Source organism: Pseudozyma flocculosa, assembly GCF_000417875.1.
Source record: "Pseudozyma flocculosa PF-1 unplaced genomic scaffold scaffold00014, whole genome shotgun sequence".
In the NCBI taxonomy this organism is placed as follows: Eukaryota; Fungi; Basidiomycota; class Ustilaginomycetes; order Ustilaginales; family Ustilaginaceae; genus Pseudozyma; species Pseudozyma flocculosa.
Window position 1 is genome coordinate 260959 of NW_006920882.1, and position 24892 is coordinate 285850.

Consider the following 24892-nt stretch of genomic DNA (forward strand, 5'->3'; position numbering starts at 1 on the left):
CCGAGAGAGGACGGGCCCGCTGTCGCGATGCAGTCAATGGTCGATGGTGGTGGCCAGGGACGGGAGCGAGCGGAAGAGGAAGCCGGTGCATCGGGAAGAAAGAGAGCACATCTCGCACGATCTGAGATAAGCTGGGTCGGCTGGTCCGTGCTCGGTGGGTGCGCGTGGAGGCAGGTCGGCCAGGCGCCGTCGGTGCGGGGTGTGACCTTGCATGCATGGGCCGGCAAAACCGGTCGTTTGGGCTTTCCCCGGACTCCATCTCCCACTCGACATGACGGCAAGCGGCTTCTCGTGTGGGCCGAAGCCGACGCCGCCTCGAGCTTGGCTTGGCGTGGGCCGGCTGTACCGCCAACCAGCATCGCCCGCACACAACGACGTCCAGCCTCTCTGACGCCAAGGTACTTCAACCGCGTTCCAGCAGCACCACTCCCATCAACCTCTCCGCCGCTGCGAACTCCAAGTCGTCCCTCAGCAGCAGGAGCAACAGAAGCAGCACCGACCGAGCCCGCCATGGACCTTTCCCACATCCTCGGAGCCGCTAGACGGACACCTCGCCATGTCTTTCGCAGCTCTGGCTCGGCAGCCCTGCTACCAATCGCCCGGCGCTCGCTCTCGCACACCTACCGCCAGCACCCAACGCTGCGAGCCGATCCATCCGACCCTTCGTCGCCTCTGCTGTCTCGCGTCTCTGGGCCCACAGACAAGCCGCTCTCGGAGCTCACCCTGGGTCAGTTCTGGAAGGAGACCGTCGCGAGCCATGGCGACCGGCAGGCGCTAGTATCGCTGCACGAGCCAGCAACTCAGCATGCCGTCGGCAGCCTGTCGTCCAGCAAAACAGGGGATGGCTGCATCCGATGGAGCTATGCCGACATGGACGAGCACATCAAGCGCCTGGTCGCCGGTCTGAGGCGATTGGGCGTCAAGAAGGGTCAGAGGGTGGCAGTGCTCATGATGTGAGTCCTCATCCGGCGCACCGCTCGTCCGCGTCGCCCTCATGCCTTGTCCTGCTGATCACCGCGGTCCTCGCTCTCCTCTCACCGCTGCCATGCAGGAACTCGTCGGCCTACGGAGCTCTGCAGTGGGCCACGGCTGAGATCGGTGCGATCCTCGTGACCCTCAACCCCGCCTACGGCACCAACGAGCTGCGACGGGCCCTCAAGCACGTCGCAGCCTCGACTCTGGTGTTTGTGCCGTCCCTCAGGACATCCGACTACCTCGCCATGATTAACGAGCTGCTTCCTTCGCTCCACAGCGCAGGCGGCAGCGGCTCAGAGATCGCCGAAGAGTCCCTGCCCGACCTGAAGCGTCTCATCTTGGTCGACAACCTCACCTCGAGGCCGCGGGGCTGGGAGAGCACGAGCCTCTTGTCGAGCCAGGGCAAGTCGTTTGCCGACGCCCTCGACCGTCTCAACAACCGCGCACTCGACTACCGGGACCTGCTCGACGGCAACAGCGCCGGGTTGTCCGACGAGGCAGAGCAGGTCACCAACGAAGACGTTGTCAACCTGTGAGCTCATCGACGCCAGCAGCCGGCGAGGACGATCCCAGCTTCCCAGACGCTGAAGACCTCCTCAAGCACTGCTTTTGACCCCTCCCCTTTCTGCTCGTCAGTCAGCTAACCAGTGGCACTACCGGGGTGAGTTGAGACAGCTCACGATGCCCGCCGTGATGCTGACAGAAAACCTCTGACGATGGTGACACTTTCGCGGCTCCCCTTTGCCTATACAGACGCCCAAGGCCGTGGCGCTCACTTCTCGCAACCTGCTCAACAATGGCATCGCCATCGGCGATACGATGAGGTTCACGGAGAAGGATATCCTCTGCAACGTACCGCCCCTCTTCCGTGAGTTCAGCCCTTTTGTCCAGCCCAAGGGAGCGCGCCGGCTCAGTGCCGTATTGGGTCCGATCGCTGATTCGCCCGCCGATACCCGTATGCCCGCTACGATCAGACTGCTTCGGACTTGTGCTCGGCAACCTGGCTGCCTGGACTCACGGTGCCTCGGTCGTCTACGCGGCAGAGGGCTTCGATCCGATCCGCACTCTACGAGCCGCTTCGCAGGAGCGTTGCACCGCCCTCCACGGCGTCCCGACGCACTTCATTACCGAGCTCGAGGCGCTGCAGGATGTTCAGGACCACGTCCGCGACCCAGAGGCCTATCCGCTTCCCAAGGGCGTCAACGAGGGCGAGTCCTTCACCTTCCCCAACCTGCGCACCGGTCTGACCAGCGGCAGCACCGTTCCGATCGAGCTCATGAAGCAAATCATGGATCCGCACAAGTTCGGCGCCAAGGCGCAGACGGTCGTCTATGGGCAGACAGAGACCTCTCCCGTGACGTTCGGATGTGGTGAGTGCCCCTCTTCTGCGACGCTGACGAAAGCCAGCATCGACCCCTGCACGAAGACGGATGGCAACTAATCCCAGGGAAACCCTTTGTCTGTGTCGACGGCCGGCCCTTTGTTCCTCCCTCTCCTCCTGGGCAGACATCGATGCGCCAATCGAGAAGCGGTGCGAGACGGTGGGCAAGGTCTATCCGCACGTTCACGCCAAGATTGTCGACCCCGAGGACCCCGCGGGCAAGCCTCTGCCGATCGGCGTTCCAGGCGAAATCTGCGTGAGTTTGGCTCGCGGGGCGTAGCACCTCATCAGCCCACCGCATCCGTTCCGTTCTGTTCCGCCCTGCCTCCGTCCTGCTGAGGATATCCGCTCACCGCCCTCGCGCCCTGTTTTCTCGACGCACGGATCGGCGGGTCGCAGACGGCGGGCTACATCCTGATGAAGGGCTACTGGAACGATGAGGCTCGCACCGAAGAGGCCGTTGCGCGGCACCCCGACGAGCCCGACATCCGGTGGATGAAGACGGGCGATATCGGCGTGATGGACGAGGAGGGTTATGTGCGCGTCATTGGCCGGTCCAAGGACATCATCATCCGCGGAGGTACGTCTTCGGCCCGCTCCCGGGTCGGAGAGAGCTCGTCCGACGAGGCTCGTGGTGGTTGAGGCTAACTAGTCTGAGTGTTGCTCCGTCTGCCTCCGTCCACGGCCCCGCCGAGCAGGCGAGAACCTGTTCCCGATCAAGATCGAAAAGTGAGTGCTGCCCGTTCCAGCCATCTCTCTCTGACGGAGGCATCTGAACTAACCTGTAACGATCCTCAACGTTTGCGCGTATTGCTCGCAGCTGCCTCGACCAGCTGGAAGGCGTGGCCAGCAACGCCGTTATTGCGGTGCCGGACGAAAAATACGGCGAGGTGAGCATGCCGACCGAGCCAGGCCAGCCCGTTACGACGTGACTACGCCAGATCGGTCCCGTCCCGGTATCGCTGACACCAAGCATGCTTTGGTGCTCTTTGCATCTGCACCGCATCCAGGCCGTGGGCGTGTTTGTCCTCCGCTCGCACCACTCGAAGCCGGTCGAGGCTGCCGCGATCCGGAGTTTCGTGCGCGAGCACCTCGGCGGCCAGAGCGCACCGCAGTGGGTCTGGTTCCTCGGCGAGAACGGCCTGGCCGATGACTTCCCCAAGACGGCCTCGGGCAAGGTCCAAAAGGTGCGTGCCGCTTCCGTCCCGACCTCTGCCTTTGCGCTTCTTTGGCGCTGACCTGATCCGCCTCGTCCCTTTGGCCGGAACCTTGCTCGTTTTGGCGCTGCTGTGGGCAGGTGATCTTGCGTGACTGGGCAAAAGAGCTGGCGAGCAAGGGCGATGGCAAGGTGCAGCAGGCTCAGGTTGCGGCGTGACCGAGGATGCACCGAGGGACCTTACCACGGCTCAGCCGGCTGGCTCCGTCTCGGAGGAGTCCGAGAATAGCGGGCTGGTGGGACTGGGCAAGGTTCAAGCCCAGCTGCCGGCAGCTCGTTTGTAGTCCGTAGAAGCTCAAGCTTGTGTCCGTCCGACGGATGAGCGCAGGCGCAGGCCAGGCTAGGCTAGGCTAGGACAGAGAGAAACGGACGCAACGCCTAGACATCTGCCAGATGAAACGTACGGCCCAGCTGCGGGTACGCCCCGCCGGCAAACTCCCGGACTAGGCTCGGCCGGAGCTAAATTTGGCTTGCCAACGGCGAGCCGTGTCCGCCGCCACACGACAGTAGGCTAGGGCACAAACAACGCAGGGGACGTGCGCTTGCTCTGCGTGTACGTCGTGGCTTGCTTTGCGAGCTCCCTGCCACGCCACTGTGGACCATGATGCACGAGCCAGTCAGGCGAGGGGTGGCGCGCGTCGTGTGGCGACTCCGAGCCTGTCAACTGGGTACCGGTCCGGATGTGCTGATGCGGCGCCCGAGCCCTTTGTCCTCCGACGCCGGTCCCATCTCTGGACGAGCTAGGCCAGGCTCATACGCCTGCCTGCACGACGAGGATCGAGCGCGCATATGCATGTTGCCGACGGGCGGCGGGGACGCCCTGCCTCTGGCTTTGCCTTCGCTGCCGGCCGCAGTGGGGCGCGACGGGCCTGCATGCCGCGAGCTAGCCCGGCACCGACGCCGCTGGCGAACGGGGGCCATCCGTCATATCGCGCACATCCGGGTCCTGGCGTGCCCAACTGCGCCTCGTCGGACGACATTCAGCCACAACTCGACCGCTTCTGATTGGTCCGAGCCAATTGATTGTCTCGCGACTGGGCCAGCGCAAACACGCGCGTCACTCTGTCGCCGCGCGGAACACGCCCCACGCTCCGCGATCTGGCTTGCACGGGCCCTCGCAGCAGTGCGGAGGGGCGGCGCTAGAGCGGTCCCCTTGGAAGGCTGCAGACGGCGGCAGATGACGAATGGTCAACGATTCCCTAATCTAGACGACGAGAGTGCCGCTACAAAAGCGATTCCGCATTCCATCCCCACGTCTTGCCCCTCAACCCCTGCGTGAGGAAACGAGGTGGAAGCGCGACCCAACCTGCTCACCACGGCGCTCCTCGGTCTCGAGAGGCTGCGTCCAACGAGAAGAGATCGGCCAAACAGCTGCGCAGACCATCTTGGACCTCCGTCCGTCGGCGGCCGGCGGCTCGAGGCGCGTCACCATGTCGCAAGCAGCCATTGAGCTGCGCAGGTCGTGCAGCTTTTGGTAAGTTGGGCCGCCCTCCCACGGCAACCGGTGTGATGTACAGGCGCACCATGGAGTTTATGCAAGTCTTGACGATTCCTCACGCTACCATCGATGGCCCGCGCTGCTACGCACCGTCGACGACAGCCGTCACCGCAAGATGAGGTGAGTACGGGGGCGCTTTGTCGCCTGCCGTGCCAGCCTCGAGTCGTGGCTCTATCTGACCATGCTACCCGCTCTCGCGCCCTCTCCACTTGCCCTGCGTCCATTGCAACCGTGTCTTGGTCTGTCATCAGATGCAGCGGGGTATGTCCGGGCCGGATCGCCTCCACGGAAGGGTCAGGAGCGATCGCTGACCAGGACCCCTCGCCGTCGCCGCTTCGCCGGCTTCGCAGGAGACACCCTGGTGCAGGTCCTGCAAAGAAAGAGCGCAGCCCTGTGAGAAGAGCAAGAAGGCTACTCAAGGACTCGACGCCCAGCGAACGATGCAGCTGACGCGCAAGCGCTTCCCTTGATGCTATTGCGAGCCGTGACTAGGTCTCTACGAGGCGAGCATACCGAGGGCACGACCGCGACGCCAGGTCGACCCGGCCATGACCTTTCCCTTTCTGTCAAAGGCACTGGCAGGGCCATCGGCACCAACGCTCGACTTCTTCGGAGGCTTACTAGACTGCCTGTTTAGGGTGCGCACCCTTGAAAGCCACGGACATGCGATGGGGGAAAGGTATCTGACGACGCCGCCCCCGCCGCCCTCTTCATCCCATCTGATCCCATCCCAGGTCTTGTGGGAGCCGCAGACGGTCCTGTCCGTCAAGCACCAGACGCTCATCACAGAGTCGCACCAGGCGACTGCCTCTTCCGAGCCAGTGGTGGGTCTCAAGTCGCCGCACGACCGCCTTCGCCAGGGCGGCGGGCGCTCAAACGGGTTCCGCTACTCGTCTTCCTCCCCGACAGGTGCTTCCATTCGATGGCACGCTCATGCTGATGTTCTATGAGACGGCGGAGATGCTGGTGCGTGTTCGTCTCTTTGGCCTCCCTTCGCTGGAGACGAGCTGATTGTCCAACACCTTTGGCAAGGCACCACTCCGCAGGTCGACAAGATCTCTCCCCTCGGTCGAGCCCTCAACCACCAGCAACGTCGTCCACGCTTCATCGAGGCCCTCAGTCGCGACAGCACGCAGTTCATGTTCGACGAGGATCCGACCTCTTGCACGAGGTGCGTCATGCATCCTCGCGTCTCGAGCGGGCCCCCTGCTACCAGCTGACGGCCACACCTGCAACTTGCACTCCCGCAAACAGCGATCGGGACCTGATCAAGGGCCTCGAACAGCAGCGGATCCTCGACCTCATCGATTTCGCATTTACCCATCATCCGTTTCTCGGCATCATCTGCTCAAAGACGGTGAGTTACGTGGTCCCGTAGGCCTCGCCGCGTGGGCGTGTGCATGCTGACCGCCGCCTGAGTTCATGTCCGGCAATCTGGATGGCACAGCTCTTTCTACGCGACTACAACGCCGAGACGCTGGACAGCTGCCTGCTGCATGTCGTCCTCGGCGAGGCTCTCTCGCTGATGGCTATCAAGGCCAAGGCGGAGCACGGTGCGGCTACACTCTCCGACAGCGAGCTGTCCCATGACGCATTCGTATCGGAAGCCATTGCCCTGCTCAGCAGGAAAAAGAGGCTGGGTCTCGGCGAGGACGAGATGCTCAGGACAATGCAGTCGGTCGTGCTGCTGGCATGGCACATGCTCTATACGGGCAGGATCAAGTGAGCGCGATGGTAGCGAGACCGTTGCCGGAGCTCTGCCTCGACTGACCAAACCCTTTTCCCCACCCGCCAATTTGCGCAGGCGCTCAATCGTCCTGTTCGGGATAGCCACCGACTTGGTCCGACGAGTGGTGGCCGAGCGTGAGTTCGACAGTACCTGGTCGGCGCGGGTCAACGGCATCTCCACCGACGACCTCGCCGAGGAGGTCCTCTTCGCGATGCACTGGATCGTACAGAGCGCGACTCTGTGGGCAAGCCTGCACCTCGACCTGGTCATCTCCGACCTGTTCGGCCCCACAATCCAAGGCTACTACCCCCCGCTCGACCTCAAAGGCTCCAAGGTCTGGACGCTCGACGTCATCTCGGGTTCCATATCCGCCGTCGGGAGGCAGGCCAAGACCACCGCGAGGGTGCGCATCCTCTCTCATGGCTACGGTCTCGCCTCGAGCATCTTTAGCATCCTCCTCGCCGATGGCCTCGCTTCGGCCTCATCCTTGAGCCAGGGTCGACCGACCTGGCGATCCACGACGGTCATGCACCAGCTGCACGCCTGCCTGCCTCGCATACTGGAGGAGGCGCGAAGCGCAGTGCCCGAGACGCACAAGGCGCTCGAGGGCTACGTGGCGGTTCAGACGTACCATGAGCTTCTCGCCCTTCGTATCCTCTTTGAGGCCCCATCGATGCGGGATCCCAGCCGCTGGCCCGCAGGCAAGCCCATCGACCGTGACGCCGTTCTCCAGGTCATTGAGATATCCAAATCACTAGTGGGCCAAGCCGTCCAGATCACCTCGATAGGGGGGGCCGCTCCGGACGAGAGCGAAAGCCCCCGAGATGGCAGCCACCTGCACCGGGAAGAGCTTCTCTATTCGACGGGAAGCGGCGCGCCTCTTTGGTGCACGGCCTTCATGGTGTTAGCCATCGACACGGCAGCACGGGCGCTCGAAGTCATCCTGACCAAGGCGGGGATCATTGTCTGCACGGGAGCTCTGCCGAGCGACATCGAGGGCACCTACGACATCGACGAGGAGGCAAAGGACCTGACTTACGGGCGCGTCGGAAAGGTGGCCGCCATCCTGTCTCGGTTCTACCAGCTCCTCCGCTCGCCCACCTTCGAGTGCAACATGCGTCGCAGCGTCAAGCGCCACTGCAAGGTCCTGCTGCTCGCCCTCGAGGCGCGAGGCGTCGACCCGGACAGGACAGAGTCGCTACCGGGCATGCGCGACCTTGAAGACGGCAAGCTGCCGCAGAATGTGTCTCCGATGCAAGGTCAGCCCGACCGCGCGCCCGAGCAAGCGGCATGGAGTCACAAGAACTGTCCGCCTGCCACGATCGAGGGCCCGACGAAGATTCATGGCCCGCTTCCAGCATCGGCATGCCCTGACAAGGATGAAGAGATGGCCTTGCTGGTGCTGCCGCAGCCAAGGGGCTTTGGACCGATGCCGGCAAGCCGCGTGGATCCGTTTGGAAGGTCATTCCGATCGGACGAGATCGATCCCCAGCCCACCCAGGCGCTGGGTCCTCTCGGTATAGCAGGCGGCCCGCGTCGCCACACCATCTCGAGCTTCAACGGCGCCGACCAATGCCCCAGCTCGCCCTCGCAACGCTTCCACGCCATCGGCCGGACCCAGGACGGTTTTGTCGGTCTCGACCCTCTCGCTCCCGCTCGATCCGATGCCGACCACCTGGCTATGGCCGGGGATGCAGGCTACGCTAGTGTCAGCACCAGCGCGAGCAGCCAGGACAGCTGCGACCAGTGGCGTACGATCGACGAAGGCGAGGCGGCGGGGCGAAGACGGAGCGCCGGCGCCGTCCCCGGCTGCGACGTCCCTCTCTTGCGGGAGCCGATCCCGCGTCGCCCGTGGATCGAGGCAACGTCTCAAGGCTTGCCGCACCATCATCTCTTCACGTCTCGGACCCTTCCGCAGGCCCAGCCGACCGGATTCCGCGTCTACCCCTCGACGATCTTTAATGGCGCTGCCGCGCAAGGCTTTGACGGCGACAAGGCTTTCTTTCGATCCTCTCTGCATGGCGCTGCGCCTGGTAGCGGTGGCGAGACGGCGTGGTGGCCCGCGCCGGGCTCTGGTTCAACCCTCGGCCCGGTGAGGGACCCGATCTTTGGCGACGGGTCCCAGGATAGCAGCAGCAGCAGCGTTCGTCGCTCTGACGGCGGTGGCGAGGGCGTGCACGCCTCTACCTTCCAAGCGTCGCCTTTCGGCGTGGGACTCGACCACAGCGAGAGCTTCGCAGACGCTGCTGTTGCCGGAGCAGGGGTTGGCGCTGTCATATGGAAGGCCCCTGCTGAGGCCAAGACGGCTCCCCATCGCGATATGGCGCCGCCCTTCTGGCGTCCTGCCGCCGAAGTCGAGCAAGACGGCTACGGAGAGTGAGACCCAACGGCAGGCTGCTCGGCGTCACCATCGTCTCGACATCCTCACCGCGCTCTTCAAGCCATCGAATCCCCTTTCGGCCACGCAACTCACGTCTCAGATACACGGCCGGCCGGCCAAGGTATAACGCCTAGAACAGGATGGATTCATCAAAGCCTCATCAACGGGCAGTCGTATAGACAAGCCGGCGGTTGGCGTCTTCTTCGATGCGGAAAAAGACGGCGAAGACAGGGCTGCAAACGCATCCGAATGACGCTGCTTCATCGGACTGAGGGCAGAACGGTGCCCCGCCGTGGTATTCTCTTTCAAAGGTATCGTCGAATGGTATCGTCGAACGGGCTGGTGGCCAGGTCGTGTCGTGCGGGGATGGACCGCGCTGGGCTGCGGTTCGGGCTGAGTCGTGAGTCATCGTCGCTGGATGCCATGGCCGTCGCATCACATCTGGGTGAGCTGGTTGATGCTAGCGGCGTCCTGGACCGAGAGGCCGCCGGAGCGGGTGGCGCTGGTCGAGGCGGCGGCGGGACCAGCCGACGAGATGGGCTCGACGCCCTGGCTGTTGACGAGGGCCTGAGCGCCGGGGCCGTCGAGGTTCATGGGCACGAAGACGACCTTGGAGTTGGCGGCCTTTGCCATGGCCTGGAGCGCCTCGAGCTGTCGGATCTGCATGGCGGCGGGCGAGGCGAGGATGTCTGCGGCCTGGCGCATGAGGCGGGCGGCGTCGACCTCGGCGCGCGCGGCAATCACCTTGGACTCGCCGATGCGCTTGCTCGTGGCGGCCGAGCTCAGGCTCTCCTGAAGCTCCTTGCTGAAGATGATGTCCTTGATCAGGATGCTCTCGACCTGCACGCCCCACTTTTCCGCGACGCCCTCGACAATCTCCTCGATCTCGGCCGCCACCTGCTCGCGGTCCGAGATGACGCTCTGCAGCGTCCGGCTGCCCACGACGTGGCGCAACGTCGTCTGCGCACGCTCCACCAGCGCCGCCTTGACGTCGCTGATGCCGTACGCTGCGCGGTACGGGTTGGAAATGTGCCAGTAGACTGGGCGGGGCCGGATCGAGGTCAGAGGAAAGGGGTGGGGGGGCAGATGGGACGAAATGAAGTCAGCCTCGGGGCAGGCAAGAACCAATTGAGATGTCGGCGCAAAAACGAAGCAAGGGTCCTCTTCTTCCCCGCACGGCCAGGGCGCGCGGGATTTCCTCTTTTCGCGCCTTGGACGCGATTTCTTCGCCACCTCTTACACCATCGCTCCGTCTCCTTCGTCTGCAATACTGACTGATTGAATCGATGTTTGTCGACACGTTATCCTTGGTCATGACCGTTTGGGAGGGGATGGGGCTGATCTGGATCTTGACGTCGACGATGCGGAGCGATTCGGAGCAGGGGTTGATCTGGACCAGGCCGGGGTCTTCGGCGCGGTAGGCCTTGCCGAAGCGCGAGACGAGGCCGACGGAGCCCTGCTGGATCTCCTTGAACGGGTTGGGGCAGCAGAAGCAGCAGGGGATCTGGCCAAAGAAGCCGGCAAAGGCGCCGATGCCGTTCATCATGGAGCCGTAGAAGCCGTGCTCGACGTCCTCGAGGCCGAGGTTCTGCTTGTACGAGGGCTGCATCTCGGAGCGCGAGAGGGGCTGTACGGTGATGACGCCGCTGTTGCCAGGGCTGGTGTGGGTGGCCTTGGCGCGCTGTGCGGCGGCGGTGGCGGCGGCGGTCGAGGCGGGCATGGTCGAGGAGCCCGAGCCAAAGTCGCCGTCGATGTCGGTCGAGGCGCCGGCGGTGGCGTCGTGCTTGGCGTTGTCGGACATGGTTGTAGGGCTGCGCTGGTGTTGGGTTTCCTGGTACGGTGTGGCGCTCAGGGGGTGAGGGCGGGAACGGACGAGGACAAGGAGCGACGTCGATGAAGGTGATTGAAGGGAAGGCAAGGAGGCGGAGGCTGATACGGCCCGCACCCTTTACTGGGGGGGGCTTTTTAAAGCTTTCCTGTGGAAGTGGGCCGATGGGGTAAGCTGCCTGCCTGGTTGCAAGCAGCGCATGCTATGCCTGTGGAGCGGCAGCCGGCGCATGGCCCCACAAGCAAGCACCCACGAGCGCCTCGCCAAAGGCCGGCAGCCGTGCGTGCCGAAACGACGGCGACGTGGGCGCTCGGCTCTGCTGCTTGGCATCGTACGCGTCGGCAGCCTCTTTTCTCTCCACATCCCGCCTCGACTGGCCAGGCCTGGCTTGGCAGGGCGGGCAGGCAGCCCGTGCCGCTTGCGTGTACGCCGCGGGGATGGGCTTGGCATTGGCATCAGCTTCCATCACCATCACCCGAGCGTAAGCAGCAGCAGCAGCAGATAGAGACATCGAGGCCGTCCGTCATGGTCAGACACCCTCGCGAGCAGCCGGATCGACAGTCATCTCGGCATTCGCTCGTTCGGTCCGACAAGGCCCCCAGCCAGCAATTGGGTAGCGAGCGAGCAAAGAGACAGCCAGCCCCGCCCTGCCTCATCTCCTAGTCGAGCTTTCCGTCTCCTTCGAGCTCTCCTTCTAATTCGACCTGTCCGTGCCCAAGGAGAGCTCCACGAGCCTGGCAGACCTCTTCGCATCTAACCGTTTCGAGTCGCTATCTTATCGCCTCCGCTCGCATCTGGCACTGGTTGCGTCCCTGCCGAAAAGCGAGCGGCATCTGCGTAGCATGTCGCTTCATGCCATGAAATCGGGCTGTGCAGGCTTAGGGCTTGGCCAGGTCGCATCTTCCATCGCTCCGAAATGCTGTCGAACTGCCATCGCCAAGAAGAGACCCCGACTCCAGCTGGCGATGATCTCTGCACATCTGCTCCATCCCCGAATGCTCGCCCACTCGTCGCCGGCGAGGGGCTCCGAACCGCCCAGTCGAATGCGCCCCAAGAAGCGCGAGTCAGGAGGTGATGGGCAAATCACACCGCGGTCGAGCAGCTAGCACGCCACGCCGCTGTCGCTGAATTCAATAGAAGTGACCTCGCCTCGAAAGACGGACGCTGCGCCCGCGTCGATGATTGCGTCGCACGCTGTGACGACAACGGCGCCAATGACTACCGCCCCGCCTCGCCGCCCCTTTACGCGGCCACCTCGCGCTGCGCCTCGGTCGCAACGGCAAACACGTCGCCCCGGTCGAGCAGGCCCAGGCTGGCCTCGCGCACGCGGGCCAGGTAGTCTTGCAGCAGGTTGCGCTCCCGCGTGATAAAGTCGAGGTAGATCTTGAACCTCTCGTCGGCCACGAGCTCCGACAGCTTGAGCGCCAGCCCGAGGTTGGCCGGCACCACCTCGGCGCTCTGCACCAGCATCTCGTGCAGCCGCAGCACCGTCTCGGGAATGTAGATGTGGCGGATCCGGTCCAGCTCGTCGGCGCGCCGCTCGGCGTCGAGGTCCTCGACGCCAAAGTCGAGCTTGAGCCAGTCCATCTTGAGCAGCTCCGTGTCGAGCCGCCGCGACTTGTCCACAACCGACGTCAGCGCCTTGATCCAGTCGAGCCGCTCCAGCCGCGCCGACGACGACGACGCCGCCGCCGCCGCCCCCTGCGGTAGTGGCGCCGGCTTCGTCGTCCAGAACTCGCGGTAGCGCACGCTGGCGGCAAAGGCGTCGAAGAACGTTCGCCAGTGGACGTGCTCCACCGCCTGGTCCTCGGGCAGGCCCAGGTCCGACACCTGCGACAGCACGTCGTACGGCAGGCGCAGCAGCAGCGTGCGCGCCGCATGCAGCCGCCCCGTCGAGAGAAACAGGCGCATCAGGGCGTTGCTCTGCAAGATGGCGTCGGCAAACGTGGGCTCGCAGAACGTGAGCCAGTCGATGCAGCCGATCAGCGCCTCCTCGTTGGGCTCGAGCTGCGTGTCGAACTGCGTCACGCCGAAAGGCCCGTCGATCGAGACCGTCGAAAAGAGGTCGTCAAACACCATCGACACGGTGCACCTCGCCACCGCCGCCAGGTCGAGCTCGTGCTCGTGCGCCCGCATCAGCGCCTCGCGCTTGGCCTCGACGCTCGTGTTGACGTCCATCGACTTGAGGAAGTGCGCGTAGCTCACCGTCGCGCTCTGCGGCTCGAGGCTGCTGGCATACATGGCCACCAACGAGTCCTCGCCCGCCAGCTCGAGCACCTGGACGTAGGCCGAGAGGATGCCGTTGCACGCCAGGTCCGGCAGGGGCTGCTGCAGCAGGCGGAAGTAGAGGATGAGGTGGGCAAAGAAGCGCAGGATGCGCGCATACTTTGACGGCTCCAGCGACAGGCGCATCTCGTGGATCCGGCCCGCCAGCCGGCTCAGCAGCTCCGGCACGCTGTCCGAGATGATGGCGCGCTGCACCACGTGGAAGGGGTCGGCGGCCTGGGCGTGGATATCGTGCGCCTGGGTCTGGGCGAGCCGGTCAAAGATGGCGTCGAGGCTGAGCGTCTCCTTGTCGTACGTGCTGCCCTCGGACAGCTGCACGGCGCCGCACTCGGCATCGCCAAACGCATCGACGTCGGGCTCCTGGCTCCACCAGCTCTTGGTGGCGTCGAGCTTGGCGTCGATGAGCGTCTCGAGCTTGGCATTGATGTGCGCCCACAGGTACTCTTCCCACGTCTGGCTGACCTGCGTCACCGATTGCAGGTCGCCGGCCAGCGAGCCGTAGAGGGCGCGCTCGAACTCGTCGAGGTTCGGGTTGGACGCCAGCTTGCGGCATACGGCTTTCCACAGGGCGCGGTGGCGATTGCCGATGGGGCTCTCGAGCTCCTCGAGCGCCGGCGACACGGTGGGGTCGTGGTAGAGCATGGCGCCCCTCAGCGAGGCAGCCCTCCAGCTCTGATCCGTCTGCCGGCACAGATCAAAGGCCGACTCGAGCTGGCCCGCCCTCGCGTACTCGAACAGGTTGCGCAGCAGCGCCTTTTCGTACGTGGCATCCTCGAGCTCGAGGCCGCCCTGGCTGCGAGAGGTGGCATCGGGATCAAGCTGGGCGACGGCCTTTCCCCTGGACTTGGCGCCCAGGCCCGAGCCCGCCGCCGAGCCAAAGGGAACCCGGTTGGCGCCTCCACCGCTCCCCGCCCGCTTCTCGGCACGGAGGCGGTTCTTGGTGAAGGTCCAGTAGCCCTTGCGTACCTCGACGATGTGCTTCGGCGGCAGCGTCTCCTGCAGCCACTCGCGTATCAGCTTGAGCTCGGTAAGCTCGTCATCCTTTTCGAGTATGGACTGTATCGCCACGAGCGGCGTATCGTAAGGGTTGGCTGCGTCAGAGTCTTGCGGGTCGAGGTCGGCGGCCGCCTGTTTTCGCAGCAGGCGCTCCGCCGTGAGGGTGTGCAGCAGGGTCCACGTGTTGTGTTCGAGCATCCAGGACTGTCGGTCGTCGTCGTCGAGGTTCTGGCTGTTGGCAGAGTAGGTGCCCGCGTCGTCGAGGGCGTCCTGGGCCCTCTGCGCGCACGTCTCGGCGAAGAGGAGGGCGACGCCGCGGTTGGCATCGACCCTCGCCGCCACGTCGAGGTGCTTCGACGCCTGCAGCACGTGCGCGAACGCAGAGAAGCTAGATGCCGGGTCGAGGGCCATCGAGCTTGATGCGCCGAGGTTGCCGCCGTGGGATGCGGCCATGACCATGACAGGCCGGTGCGGACGGCGAGGCTGTGGACGTGGGTCGAGCCGAGGTCGGGCAGCGGTGCCGGGCGAGTAAACGGAGCCACTCAGAAGAGGCGAGCGGCGGGTCACTGATGGCGGCGGCGGTAGGTCGCAGATGTCGGAGAGCGAGCGTGCTGTGACTGGTGCTGTGCGCTGAGCAGGCGCGGAGCGAGGAGCGAGGGGCGAGGATGAGGATGGAGAGGGATGGGGTGATGCGGTGTGAAGGGTGGCAGGTCGGGCTCAAAGGGTACGGTAGGTGTTGGCTTCGCGCCAACCAAAATTGGCATCTGGCGCGTCCAGTCGGCCGAGTGAAGCTGCGCCTGCCGCCCGCCCGTCCCTCCCAAAAGTCTCGACGCCGACGCCGTCGCCGCCACCTCGGGTTGCCTGCCTACCACCACCATCCACTTGCCCTATATCCGAAGACGACTCAGCGCCGCCGCAAGGGTTTCTTTCGCACAGCGTTCCTTTGATCTCCGCTTCGATCTCTGAACATTGCGATACCAGCACGTCCAGGTCTTTGCTGCCGACCCGCCTTGACTGTCGGGCCGCCAACGACTCTGCACGCAACCTCTGCTGCTTGCTCAGATCGATCCGCTTTCAATCGCTACCGAAACGCACCCTAGACGCTGTCGAGTCCGACGGTAGAAGGCAATCGGTCACTCCCCCACCCTCGTCTGCCTTGTGCTCGACGACGGCCTCTCTCTGCGTCGCACGGGATTGCTCCTCGACTCGAGGCTCCCGAATCGACCGACTCTTTGCGCTACCCTGCTCCGTCCCGACGAGCGAGGCCGGCACAGCTTCAAGTCGACCGCGTCACCGGAGTGAAGCTCGATCCTAGGCACGATGACGACCGACCTGGCGAAGCCCACACCGGTTAGTAGCATGGCTGTGTCCCCTATCGTCCCGTGTGATCGGCGCTACGTCTCCAGTGGAGGAGCACGCGGCATGGCTCTCTGCTTGCCGGGCGGCATAGGCATGGTCGCGGTCTGTGATGTCTGAGTTGGCCTTGATTGCTGCTTGCAGAGGCTCATGCCGGCTCGCTTCTCCATCAACTCGACCCCGGCGCGGTCCCCTCCTGACAGAACGCCTTTGCGCAGCCGTTCGCGCTGAGCGCACGGTATGCCGCCGACCGCGGCGCTGCGCCAAAGGGCGAGGATGACTTCGTGCCGGACCTCAACGTGCGGCTCATCTGCCGCGACTGCAAGATCGACCCGCCAAACCTCACCGAGGAGTTCGACAGCGGCGACCTCGTCTGCTCCGACTGCGGCCTGGTGGTCGGCGAGAACATCATCGACACCCGATCAGAATGTAAGTAGCCAGCGGTTGGCTGATCCCGAGGCTCGCCAGCTCTGGACAAGGGCGCAGCTCGGCGCACGGCAGCAGCTGACATTCATGACCCCGCATCTTGTCGCTTCCGACCCTGTGGCGCACCGCAGGGCGAACCTTTGCCAACGAGGACGGCGACGACCCTTCGCGTGTCGGTTCGGCGGGCAACCCGCTCCTCGACGGCATCAACGAGCAGCTCGAGTCGCGCATCGGCCATCGCGACGGCGGATCGGGCGCCTCGCGCGACCTGCTGCGCACGGCGGGCCGGGCGACGGGCAGCCGGGACCGCAACATGCTCGACGCCTTCGAGGACATCCAGCGCAAGTGCGACTCGATCCACCTCCCGCGCAGCGTCTCGGACGTGGCCAAGCAGGCCTATCGCCGAGTCGAGGAGGAAAAGATCCTGCGCGGCAAGAAGCCCGACGCCATCATCGCCGCCGCCATCTACGTGGCGTGCAAGATGAGCCACGTGCCGCGTACCTTCCCCGAAATCTGCTCCCTCACCAGCGTGTCGAAGAAGCACATCGGTCAGTGTTTCAAGGAGATGCAGCAGGCCTTTGGCCTCAACGCCACGGGCACCGGCTCGGTCGACGGCTCGCGCGCCAACGGCGACGGCGGCTCCGGCACCTCGACGCCGCTCGGCATCGGCCCCACGGGCGCCGCCGACCTGGTGGGACGGTACTGCAACCACCTCGGCCTCGAGATGCCCGTCGTCCGCTCCACCGAGGACATCACGGCCCGCGTGCGCGAGCTCGGCGTGCTCGCCGGCCGCAGCCCGATCACCATTGCCGCCGCGTGCATCTACTTTTCCACGATGCTCTGGGGCATCAACAAGGGCGCAAAGAAGATCAGCCAGGCCGCAGGCGTCAGCGACGTCACGATCAAGAACTCGTTCAAGGAGCTCCTCAAGCACAAGGAGGCCATCGCCACGCCCGAGATCCTCAAGAAGAGCCCCAAGATGGATCTCTCCCGCCTGACCCTCTAGCGAAGCGCGTGCATGCGGGCGGACAGCGCCGTGGCCGGCCCTCGTGCGCGTGAGAATCGGGCGAGCGTCGATGTCGCCCACGGCGCCTTGTGCGGTCCTGACCGCAGCAGCCTCGGGCTTGATTGTATTGAGAAGAGCCTCTCGTCGCCTTGATCTGACCGCGACGGCGCCCCGAACCTGCACTCAAGGGTCCCCCCTGTCTTGACGAGAACTCTGTCTATTGACTGAAAGGGCGCTCCTGCGGTGAGATCTTGTTGCACAGGAGAGAGAAGTGCCAGAGGACACGTCTCAAGACTGGCTTCTGCCTCTGCCTGACCATCAATGCCTGTCCTCCAGAGAGTGAGCTGGGAGAAACACAAACATCAGCATCATATTCACACCCTCCCAGCCCCCAAATGAGCCACCGTGTCGTGCTCCAGGTGGAAAGAGTTGAGACCCTGTTGAAACACTCTAGAAACGTCAACATCCGACTCCAATCTGACTGCTCCAAGCATCATTGCATGCCTGAAGGGCAAGACTAGCAGATGAAGGGCACAAGCAGCAGCAGTCAGACAAGGCTCTCAGGCCCGTTTTCCCAGCCTCGCAGACGTCACGCGGTGGAGTACTCTCGCGAGCGCGGCAGCTTCGATTCACGGTTGCGCATCGAGACGCGTCGAGCTCGAAAGGGCGAGGGGAAGGAGGAAGAGGATGCACGATAGATGGGCGAAGTGTGGAGGATCGAGGTTGGCGGAGCAAAAGAGGGCACGATAGATGAGGGGCGAAGGGAAGGTGGGTGGTGGCGGAGATCGAGGGAAGAAAGGACGAGGGCGGCCGTCCCGACGGGTCCTCGGGACGGCGCAGCAACCACGGTCGCGCCGCAATCAGATACCGGCGCACTGTCCGGCCTGCGCAGCGGCGGTGAGGGCGCCCTGGCACTTGCTGTTCTTGAAGTCGAACTTGAATCCGGCCTTGTTGAAGCCAACGGGTGGCTTGTTGCAGCTCTCCGATGCGAAGTTCGAGGCCGGGAACTTGTAGTCGTCCTTGCGCTGGCATTGGGAGATTGCCAGAAGGCGCGCGGGACATGCGACGCGTCGGGCCCTACGCTCGATCCAGGGGTTGTTGGGCAGGTCGGCAATAAAGTAGCAGCCCTTCTTCATGCAAACGTTGTTGCGGACGAGGGAGTCGCACTGGTTGTGAGACTGGGCCTTCATTCCGCCAAAGTTCTTGGTGTCGAGCCAGGCGGCGCCCGGGTACTGGGTGGGGCAGCCGAGCATGTTCTCGCCCATGCCGGCGGTGGGGGTGAGGAGGTCGATGTCATCCGCCTGTGAGAGTCGACGACGAGCGGGAGGGCACGAAGCTCAGTCAGCGACAAAGCCTTACGAAGGAAAGACGCGGTGGCGGCAGGGCATCGCGTGGCGCACTCACCTTGTCGAGGCCGCCGACGGACGTGACCTGGTAGATGATGTTCTTCGAGGTCCAGCGGTGGACGTCCTCGGGGAGGCCCCTAGCCTTGAGCGTGGTCTCGTAGCAGGCGCACTCGGTGTCGGCCTCGGAGTGAAGGTTGCCGCTGATGGCCGTGAAGCCGAGGATCGTCTGTCCGTTGGCGTCGGTGAAGGGGGCCATGTCGGGGCAGGTGTAGGTGAGGTCGCCAGAGGCGCCGGATCCGCACGCCGACTTCATCGACCACGTGTTGGGAATCTGCTGGCCGGCCTTGTTGCACACCTTGACCGGGTTGTAGACGTCTGCCTTGCCCGACCACGATCCGGACTGGATGCAGCAGTCGCTGCAGAGGGGAGCGGGTTAGCAGGAAAGGACGAGGATGGGACGGTGTCAGCACGAGCGATGGCGACGGGAGAGAGAGTTCATAAGCATCGGTGGCCGTGCAGGAAAGCAGACTGGATTGAGATGGAATGATGCGGCTATAGCGCGACACGACGGGGATGAATGCTTCGAGCGCGCGAGCGATTGAGGAACGAACGATGTGATGAGAGAGAGATGCGAGAGAGGGAGAGATTCGAGGACAGAGGGAGAGATGCGACGAGGATGCTGGCTACACTCGGCTGACGAAGGAACGGAGGCTCGATGCACCAGGCATTTCGCAAACGTTTTCCACCGCGAGGAGCAATGTGCCACGGCCCAGAAACCAGACCAGGGGCAGGTGCGGCGACGTCGACGTCGACGTCGATGTCGATGGGGATGTCGATGTCGATGTCGATGTCGAGGACGACGAAGGACGAACGCACGGACAGACGGACGAGGATCGGTCCAACGGCCGACTCACTTGTAGTTGGTCATCCAGGCGCCACGGTCACGACGCTCCATCTTGAGGGTAGCGTTGTTCTTGGTGGGCTGGGTGACGGCACCGCTGTCGCACTTGCCCGGAGCGGCGCTCTGGCCGCCCGTGCCCTGGTGTCCGTGGTGCTTGACGCCGTGGCCCTGGTGACCGTGGTGCTTGGGGCTGGGAGCCTGGCCACCCTGGACCGGAGGGACGACAGCGCCGGTGCCGTTGGACGAGGAGCCAGGGACGACCGGCGCGCTGCCGGCCTGTCCGTTACCGCTAGCCGAACCAGGAGCAGTGACGCCACCGGCCTGGCCAGCACCACCAGTCGAGCCAGTCGAGCCGGTGGAGCCAGTCGAGCCGGTGGAGCCAGTCGAGCCGGTGGAGCCAGCCGAGCCGGTGGAGCCAGTCGAGCCGGTCGAGCCAGTCGAGCCCGAGCCGGTAGCGGCACCGGCACCGGCACCGGCACCGGCGCCAGTGGCGGGAGCAGTCGTGCCGGTGGCCGCGTTGTTCCTGGGGTTGGACGAGGCGGCGGCGCTGCCACGCTTGAAGCCAGCAGTGACGGCCTGGTTGGCGCTGGCGACCTTGAGGGTGCTGGGCTGCTGGCTCATCTCGTCCTTGCGGAGGCATCCCGAGCGCTGGATGAGGCTAGCGGGGCATCGGACCCGCTTGGGCGTACCGTTGATGATCGGGTTGTCACCCCAGTTCTCGAAGCGCCACTTGCAGCCGGGCTGGAGCGGGTTGGGCAGCTTGCTGCACGAGCCCTCGTCGCCGACGCCGCCGTACTGCTGTCCCCAGCCCGACGTGTCGCCCCACTGCTTCTGGCAGCCCTGGGGGAAGGCGCCGACGCCGCCGCCGGGGATCTGGATGTCGATGTTGCCCTGGTTGACGTCGCCACCGATGTTGACGGCCTGGAGAATGATGTTCTTGGCAACCTTGCCGCCGGTGACGCTCACTTCGTAGCACGAGCAAGACGTCTCGCGCTCGTTGTTGGACGGGAAGGCCGCGTAGGCGAAGGCCACGGACGGGTTCTCAGAGTCGCTGAACGGCTGCAGGTTGTTGCACAGGTACTGCTCACCGCCGTTGCACGACGACTGGCCGCTGTCGCGGGCGGAGTCGGGGATCAGAGTGACTCCGTCCTTCTGGCAGATGTCGAGGTTGCTGACGAGATCGGCCTTGCCGCCCCAGGCCGAGGAAGGCTTGCAGCAGTCCCAGTAGCGGGTGGTCATGGAGGCGTTGGCGACGTTGACCGCCGAGGCCAGGGCCACGGCAAGGAGGACGAAGGAAGCGCGGACAGTCATCTTGGAACGGGCTCGATGAGGCTAGAGCGGGCGAGGTGGTCGGTCCGACGAGGAGACGGTGAGTCTGGTCCTGTCTGTCAAAGACACGCGACGGAGACGGCGAGAGGTTCTGGGGCAAGAGGAGGAAACAGCAAGCTCTCTCCTGTCGAAGAAGAAGAAGCGGCTGAGGAGCACGATTGCAGGCAGGCCGGCTGCTGAACGAGAGAGGAGAGGACGAGAGACTGAGAGTCGAAAGAGGGGGAGATGGAGCTGTGGGAGAGGATGAGGATGGCGAGACGATTGGGGGCTAGGGTGGTTGCTCGCGTTTTATAGCCAGCGACAGGGCCGGGGGCCGTCCCAGCATCTCCGCCGCTTCATCGAAGTGGGCCGCAACGGTCCGGAGGGGTGAAGTCCTCGCCCTGACACGAAGCGCAGGACCGGCGAGTGGGCAAAGGTCAGGGGCAGCTGTGGGCTCACGGCGGGGAGGGATCGTCCGCATCCTCGGTGAAGGGCAGACGGAGCGCAGCCCCGAGGCAGCCAGAACAATGCGACCGTCCGGGCGTGGGCAGCGTTGTCGAGTGTGCCCACGGTGTTACAGGTATCGACGGTGCTGTACATACACTGTAGTAGTCACGGCCTCATTGCGGACGTGACGGCACGGACAGCCGTGCCAGGCAACCGCCGCCTCGTCGAGCATCGGCGAGCGGCGAGCGGCGAGCGGCGAGCGAGAGGGAGTTCCATCGTCCACGGAGAAGCATCCTTGGTCTAGCTCGATGATGCGCAGCCAGCCTGCAGCAGCAGCTAGAACGGTGGCCGGCAACCTTCAGGAACGGCTCGGTCGCTTCGAGAGGGGCCGAAGCGAACCGAAGCAAGGCAGGCAGGCCGGTTGTTGGCCGGCCTAGGTCGAGCTTCGGTGTACGACAACACGAGGGCAGCGAAGGAGGCGGGACTGTGCCCTCGTACGCAACGTGGCGGTGGTGGCGGCGCCCGATGACCTGATTACCGACGGTATTGCAGGGGGACGCTGCAGCGAACGAGGCTGATTGGCACCACCGATTCGGCGAGGGATCGAGGCGAGGTGCCTGGCTGGCTGCCTGTGCGAGGGGTCTGAGCGTGGTGACCGGGGCTGTACGTGCGAGGTGGCCTTTCGCCCGTTGATGAACGGCAGCTTGTTGCGTGGCACAGGCAGGCTGGTCGCGCCTCGAAGGTGGTTGCACGGCAGCAAGCCGTGCGGCGGGCGCAAGCAGCGAGCAGCTGTCAACGGTTGTTGGGCGTAACAGGCAGGCGGGCACAGGCGGGCAGGCAGGCAGGGGGGCGTTGCACGAATCCTGCGCGGCCCGAACGACGGCCGAACGCTTTTGCACGGCGCGCGGCCATCGAACGCGCGCTGTACGTCCACTCTGTCCCCTCGTTGCCTAGCTACGCCAAAGCTGCGCGCCGGCATACATGGTGACCCATCGATGTATCGTCCTGGTTCCACGACGTCGGACAAAGGTACGGCCCTCGACAAGCTCGACCTGCCTAGGTCAGTCTGCTGTACCCATGCCCAAACGAGCGCTTCCCGTGGACTAGGCTCGCAGCTAAGCTCAGGCTATTCGACCGACCGGAGATCTCTGCGTCGAGATCAGCAGCACGCCGGCCCACCTGCCCATCGCGTACCTTTGCTCCGGGTAGCCTAGCCTAGCCTGTGAGTTAGGTATGCCTGCCTGCGGCCCTGTCTTCGATCGTTAAGCTCCAGTGCCGAGGGTGGCTGCCGTTGCACAGACAGACGCGTGCCGCCGCCGTCGTCGTCGTCGCAGCACCCTCACCATACCTACCGTACCATACCTCGACCGCAGGCCAACGTCACTCGGCCTGTCAGCAAGTGATGCATCCGCAGCGAGACTCCCTGGCTCTCCTGGCCGCCGTCATGCTCGACGCCATGCCACCACGTCCATCCGTTCGTGAGTGCACTCTTACGACTGCGCAGTACGTACGCTACCTGATTCTTTGATGGCACGCTGTCCGACGCAGCTCTTCTGTAGCTTTCCGCAGCCAAGTGACACTTACGGCTGTTGCTGCTCCGAAGAGCCGGCCATCGCCCTCCGCCGTCGATCGATTTACGGTCTGAGCACAAGAAGCTAGCCAAGGCTCAATCACCGAAGGCCAATCAATGAAGGCAATAGGCAATGAAGCCAACGTGTTATTGCTGCACAGGCGATCAATCCGCCTCCTCTCAAGCAAACGCTTTCTTCGGGCGATGGGTTGCCGTCCTTTGCTCCCGCCGCCGCCGCTGCCAACAGAGCTGGCGCGTTGACGAAGGGGGTGGAAGCCTCGAGAGGCCCTCGTCCCGCCATTCACTCTTTCTCTCGACCTGACCAGGCCGTTGAGTTGGTCTGACCGAGCGCGCGCCGTCGAGCGAGGACTGCCGCCCCAACGTCAGATGCCACCTAGTTGCAGAGGCTGACGACGCCATCGTCGCCTTTGGGCAGGCTCCGACGTGCGACAACGGTGGCGCCTCCTTTCGGTCAAGCCTTGGCCAGGAACGTCGTTTGCGCGCCGGACAACCAGCATGACTGCGAGGCTTCGTAGGGAGACAAAGAGAGACACAGACACACACACACACAGAGAGAGAGAGAGAGAGAGCGCGCGCGCGGAGGGGGCAGACAGGAGCGAGGAGCACGGTGAGCCCCAGCAAGCTGCCCGATGGCTGCCCGCCCCGATGCACCGCCCATGACGGCGTGACCTGCTTGCTTGCAGGGCTGGCGGAGAGGCCCGAGCGCAGGCTGGCGGCGCTCTCTCTCCTCTCTTTTTTTTGGATGGGCGGGCGGGCGGGCGAGCGTGCGTGCGCCGATCAACGGTACGCAGGCAAGGCCGGCCTGCCTCCCTGCCTGCCTGGCCTGGCCTGCCTCTCTTTTGCCGCGGCGCAGGCGGGTGGCCCCTGTGCGGTCCTCGTTCGCGCGTGGGTTGGCCGCCTCGTCGCCCTCCTCCACCATCACCTCTGTCACCTCCCTCTCCCGCTCTCGACGTCGCTGGCCGCCTCCGCTGCACCCGCCGCTGCCTGCTACATCTCGCTCTCGCTGTCTTCTAGCCTCGCTCGCGCCCTCTGCCGACCCCTTCCCGCTCCTCTCTCTTTCTCTCCCTCCTCCCCCTCTTCCCCTGCACGCTCGGCTGCCATGTCCGGCTGGGGATCCTGGCTCAAGGGCGAGGCCGGCTCTGCGGGCGCCGACGCCACCGCCTCTGCGCCCAACTTCCAGGCCGTCACCGACGCCTTCCAGCAGGACGCCCTCTACGGACCTCTGGAAAAGTCTGACCTCGAGTGGACCTGCGCCGGTGGCTTCACCACCGAGACCCAGACCTGGTACACGGTCCTCGACGATGGCGCGTTTGCGACCAGCCAGATCATCCACTCGGCAGTCGGGTGAGTCACGAATCCCCCTCTCCTTGGCTCCGCGTCGCCTTCCTGGCCCGCACCCTGGCCGCGGCCCTGACACTTGGCTCTCACGCCGATCTCCGTCCCTCCGTCTCTGCGAACCTTCCCCGTCCGCATCGCCTGGCGGCAGGCTGTGGTACCCGCAGGTGCAGATGACCTTCAAGTACTTTAACCCCAAGACGGGTGTGAAGATCTGGAAGTCCGTCAATGCGTCCAAGTTTGCCGCCCCGCCCACGGCCAATGCCGCCGGCCCGAGCGGCGACAAGCGCTCGTCCAAGGCCGAGCAGTTTACCGTGCTGTTCCAGACCGATGACAAGGGCAACGACGCCTACACCATCACGGCCAACCTCGACGCCGACCTGCAGCTGTCGTACACCTTTACGCGCCCCTCCGAGACGCTCGGGTGGAAGCTGGGCGCGGGCCCCAAGGGCGGCATGAGCTTCTTTGGCGCAAACGCCGGCAGCCCCGACGGCTATGTCGTCCATCGCTTCTGGCCCATCGCCATGAGCCAGGGCCACATCATCGCCAAGGGCCAGGCCATCGACGCCAAGGGCCAGGGCATGTTTGTCCACGCGATCCAGGGCATGCGGCCCAACCTGGTGGCGTCCAAGTGGAACTTTGCCAACTTCCAGGCCGACGACGACAAGCTCGGCAGGGTGGCGGCCATCATGATGGAGTTCACCACCACCTCGGACTACGGCAGCGCCAAGGGGGGCAGCCAGATCCAGGGCGCGCAGGCGTCGTCGGGCGCACCCGCCGCCTCGGGCCGCGAGACGATGACGGTCAACATCGGCTCGATCGTAGTCGACGGCAAGCTGGTCTCGGTCACGGCGGCCACCCGCGGCGGCAAGGCGGCCGACGACGAG

At 64.7% G+C, this 24892-nt stretch overlaps 7 protein-coding genes across 7 annotated transcripts in view; 4 read left to right on the forward strand and 3 right to left on the reverse strand.

Annotated features, from left to right (window-relative positions):
• Nucleotides 1-510: 510 nt before the first annotated feature.
• Nucleotides 511-3731, forward strand: PFL1_04354 (uncharacterized protein; the record flags this gene model as incomplete). Its single annotated transcript, XM_007881880.1, has 11 exons — nucleotides 511-953; nucleotides 1052-1507; nucleotides 1612-1636; nucleotides 1729-1843; nucleotides 1950-2345; nucleotides 2482-2612; nucleotides 2756-2936; nucleotides 3055-3085; nucleotides 3177-3246; nucleotides 3367-3543; nucleotides 3654-3731. 11 exons carry the CDS (start codon nucleotides 511-513, stop codon nucleotides 3729-3731), a joined length of 2103 nt encoding a protein of 700 aa, XP_007880071.1.
• Nucleotides 3732-5002: 1271 nt separating this feature from the next.
• On the forward strand, nucleotides 5003-9179 carry PFL1_04355 (uncharacterized protein; the record flags this gene model as incomplete). Its single annotated transcript, XM_007881881.1, has 11 exons — nucleotides 5003-5046; nucleotides 5173-5190; nucleotides 5322-5331; nucleotides 5421-5463; nucleotides 5563-5708; nucleotides 5805-5894; nucleotides 5980-6036; nucleotides 6117-6241; nucleotides 6325-6427; nucleotides 6518-6792; nucleotides 6875-9179. The coding sequence occupies 11 exons, from the start codon at nucleotides 5003-5005 to the stop codon at nucleotides 9177-9179; spliced, it is 3216 nt and encodes a 1071-aa protein (XP_007880072.1).
• A 435-nt stretch (nucleotides 9180-9614) lies between these two features.
• On the reverse strand, nucleotides 9615-10980 carry PFL1_04356 (uncharacterized protein; the record flags this gene model as incomplete). The annotated part of the gene is made up of 2 exons (XM_007881882.1): nucleotides 9615-10219; nucleotides 10455-10980. 2 exons carry the CDS (start codon nucleotides 10978-10980, stop codon nucleotides 9615-9617), a joined length of 1131 nt encoding a protein of 376 aa, XP_007880073.1.
• A 1269-nt stretch (nucleotides 10981-12249) lies between these two features.
• PFL1_04357 (uncharacterized protein) lies at nucleotides 12250-14748 on the reverse strand (the record flags this gene model as incomplete). Its single annotated transcript, XM_007881883.1, has 1 exon — nucleotides 12250-14748. One exon carries the CDS (start codon nucleotides 14746-14748, stop codon nucleotides 12250-12252), a length of 2499 nt encoding a protein of 832 aa, XP_007880074.1.
• Nucleotides 14749-15609: 861 nt separating this feature from the next.
• On the forward strand, nucleotides 15610-17077 carry PFL1_04358 (uncharacterized protein; the record flags this gene model as incomplete). Its single annotated transcript, XM_007881884.1, has 3 exons — nucleotides 15610-15639; nucleotides 15849-16074; nucleotides 16203-17077. 3 exons carry the CDS (start codon nucleotides 15610-15612, stop codon nucleotides 17075-17077), a joined length of 1131 nt encoding a protein of 376 aa, XP_007880075.1.
• Nucleotides 17078-17937: 860 nt separating this feature from the next.
• On the reverse strand, nucleotides 17938-20635 carry PFL1_04359 (uncharacterized protein; the record flags this gene model as incomplete). Its single annotated transcript, XM_007881885.1, has 3 exons — nucleotides 17938-18378; nucleotides 18482-18839; nucleotides 19338-20635. The coding sequence occupies 3 exons, from the start codon at nucleotides 20633-20635 to the stop codon at nucleotides 17938-17940; spliced, it is 2097 nt and encodes a 698-aa protein (XP_007880076.1).
• Nucleotides 20636-23769: 3134 nt separating this feature from the next.
• PFL1_04360 (uncharacterized protein) overlaps nucleotides 23770-24892 on the forward strand; it is a gene marked incomplete at both ends in the record, with an annotated part of 1733 nt that continues 610 nt past the window's right edge. The window contains 2 exons of the mRNA XM_007881886.1: nucleotides 23770-24014; nucleotides 24157-24850. Of these exons, the coding sequence (XP_007880077.1) occupies nucleotides 23770-24014; nucleotides 24157-24850 (939 nt within the window). The remainder of the gene's footprint in view (nucleotides 24015-24156; nucleotides 24851-24892) is intronic.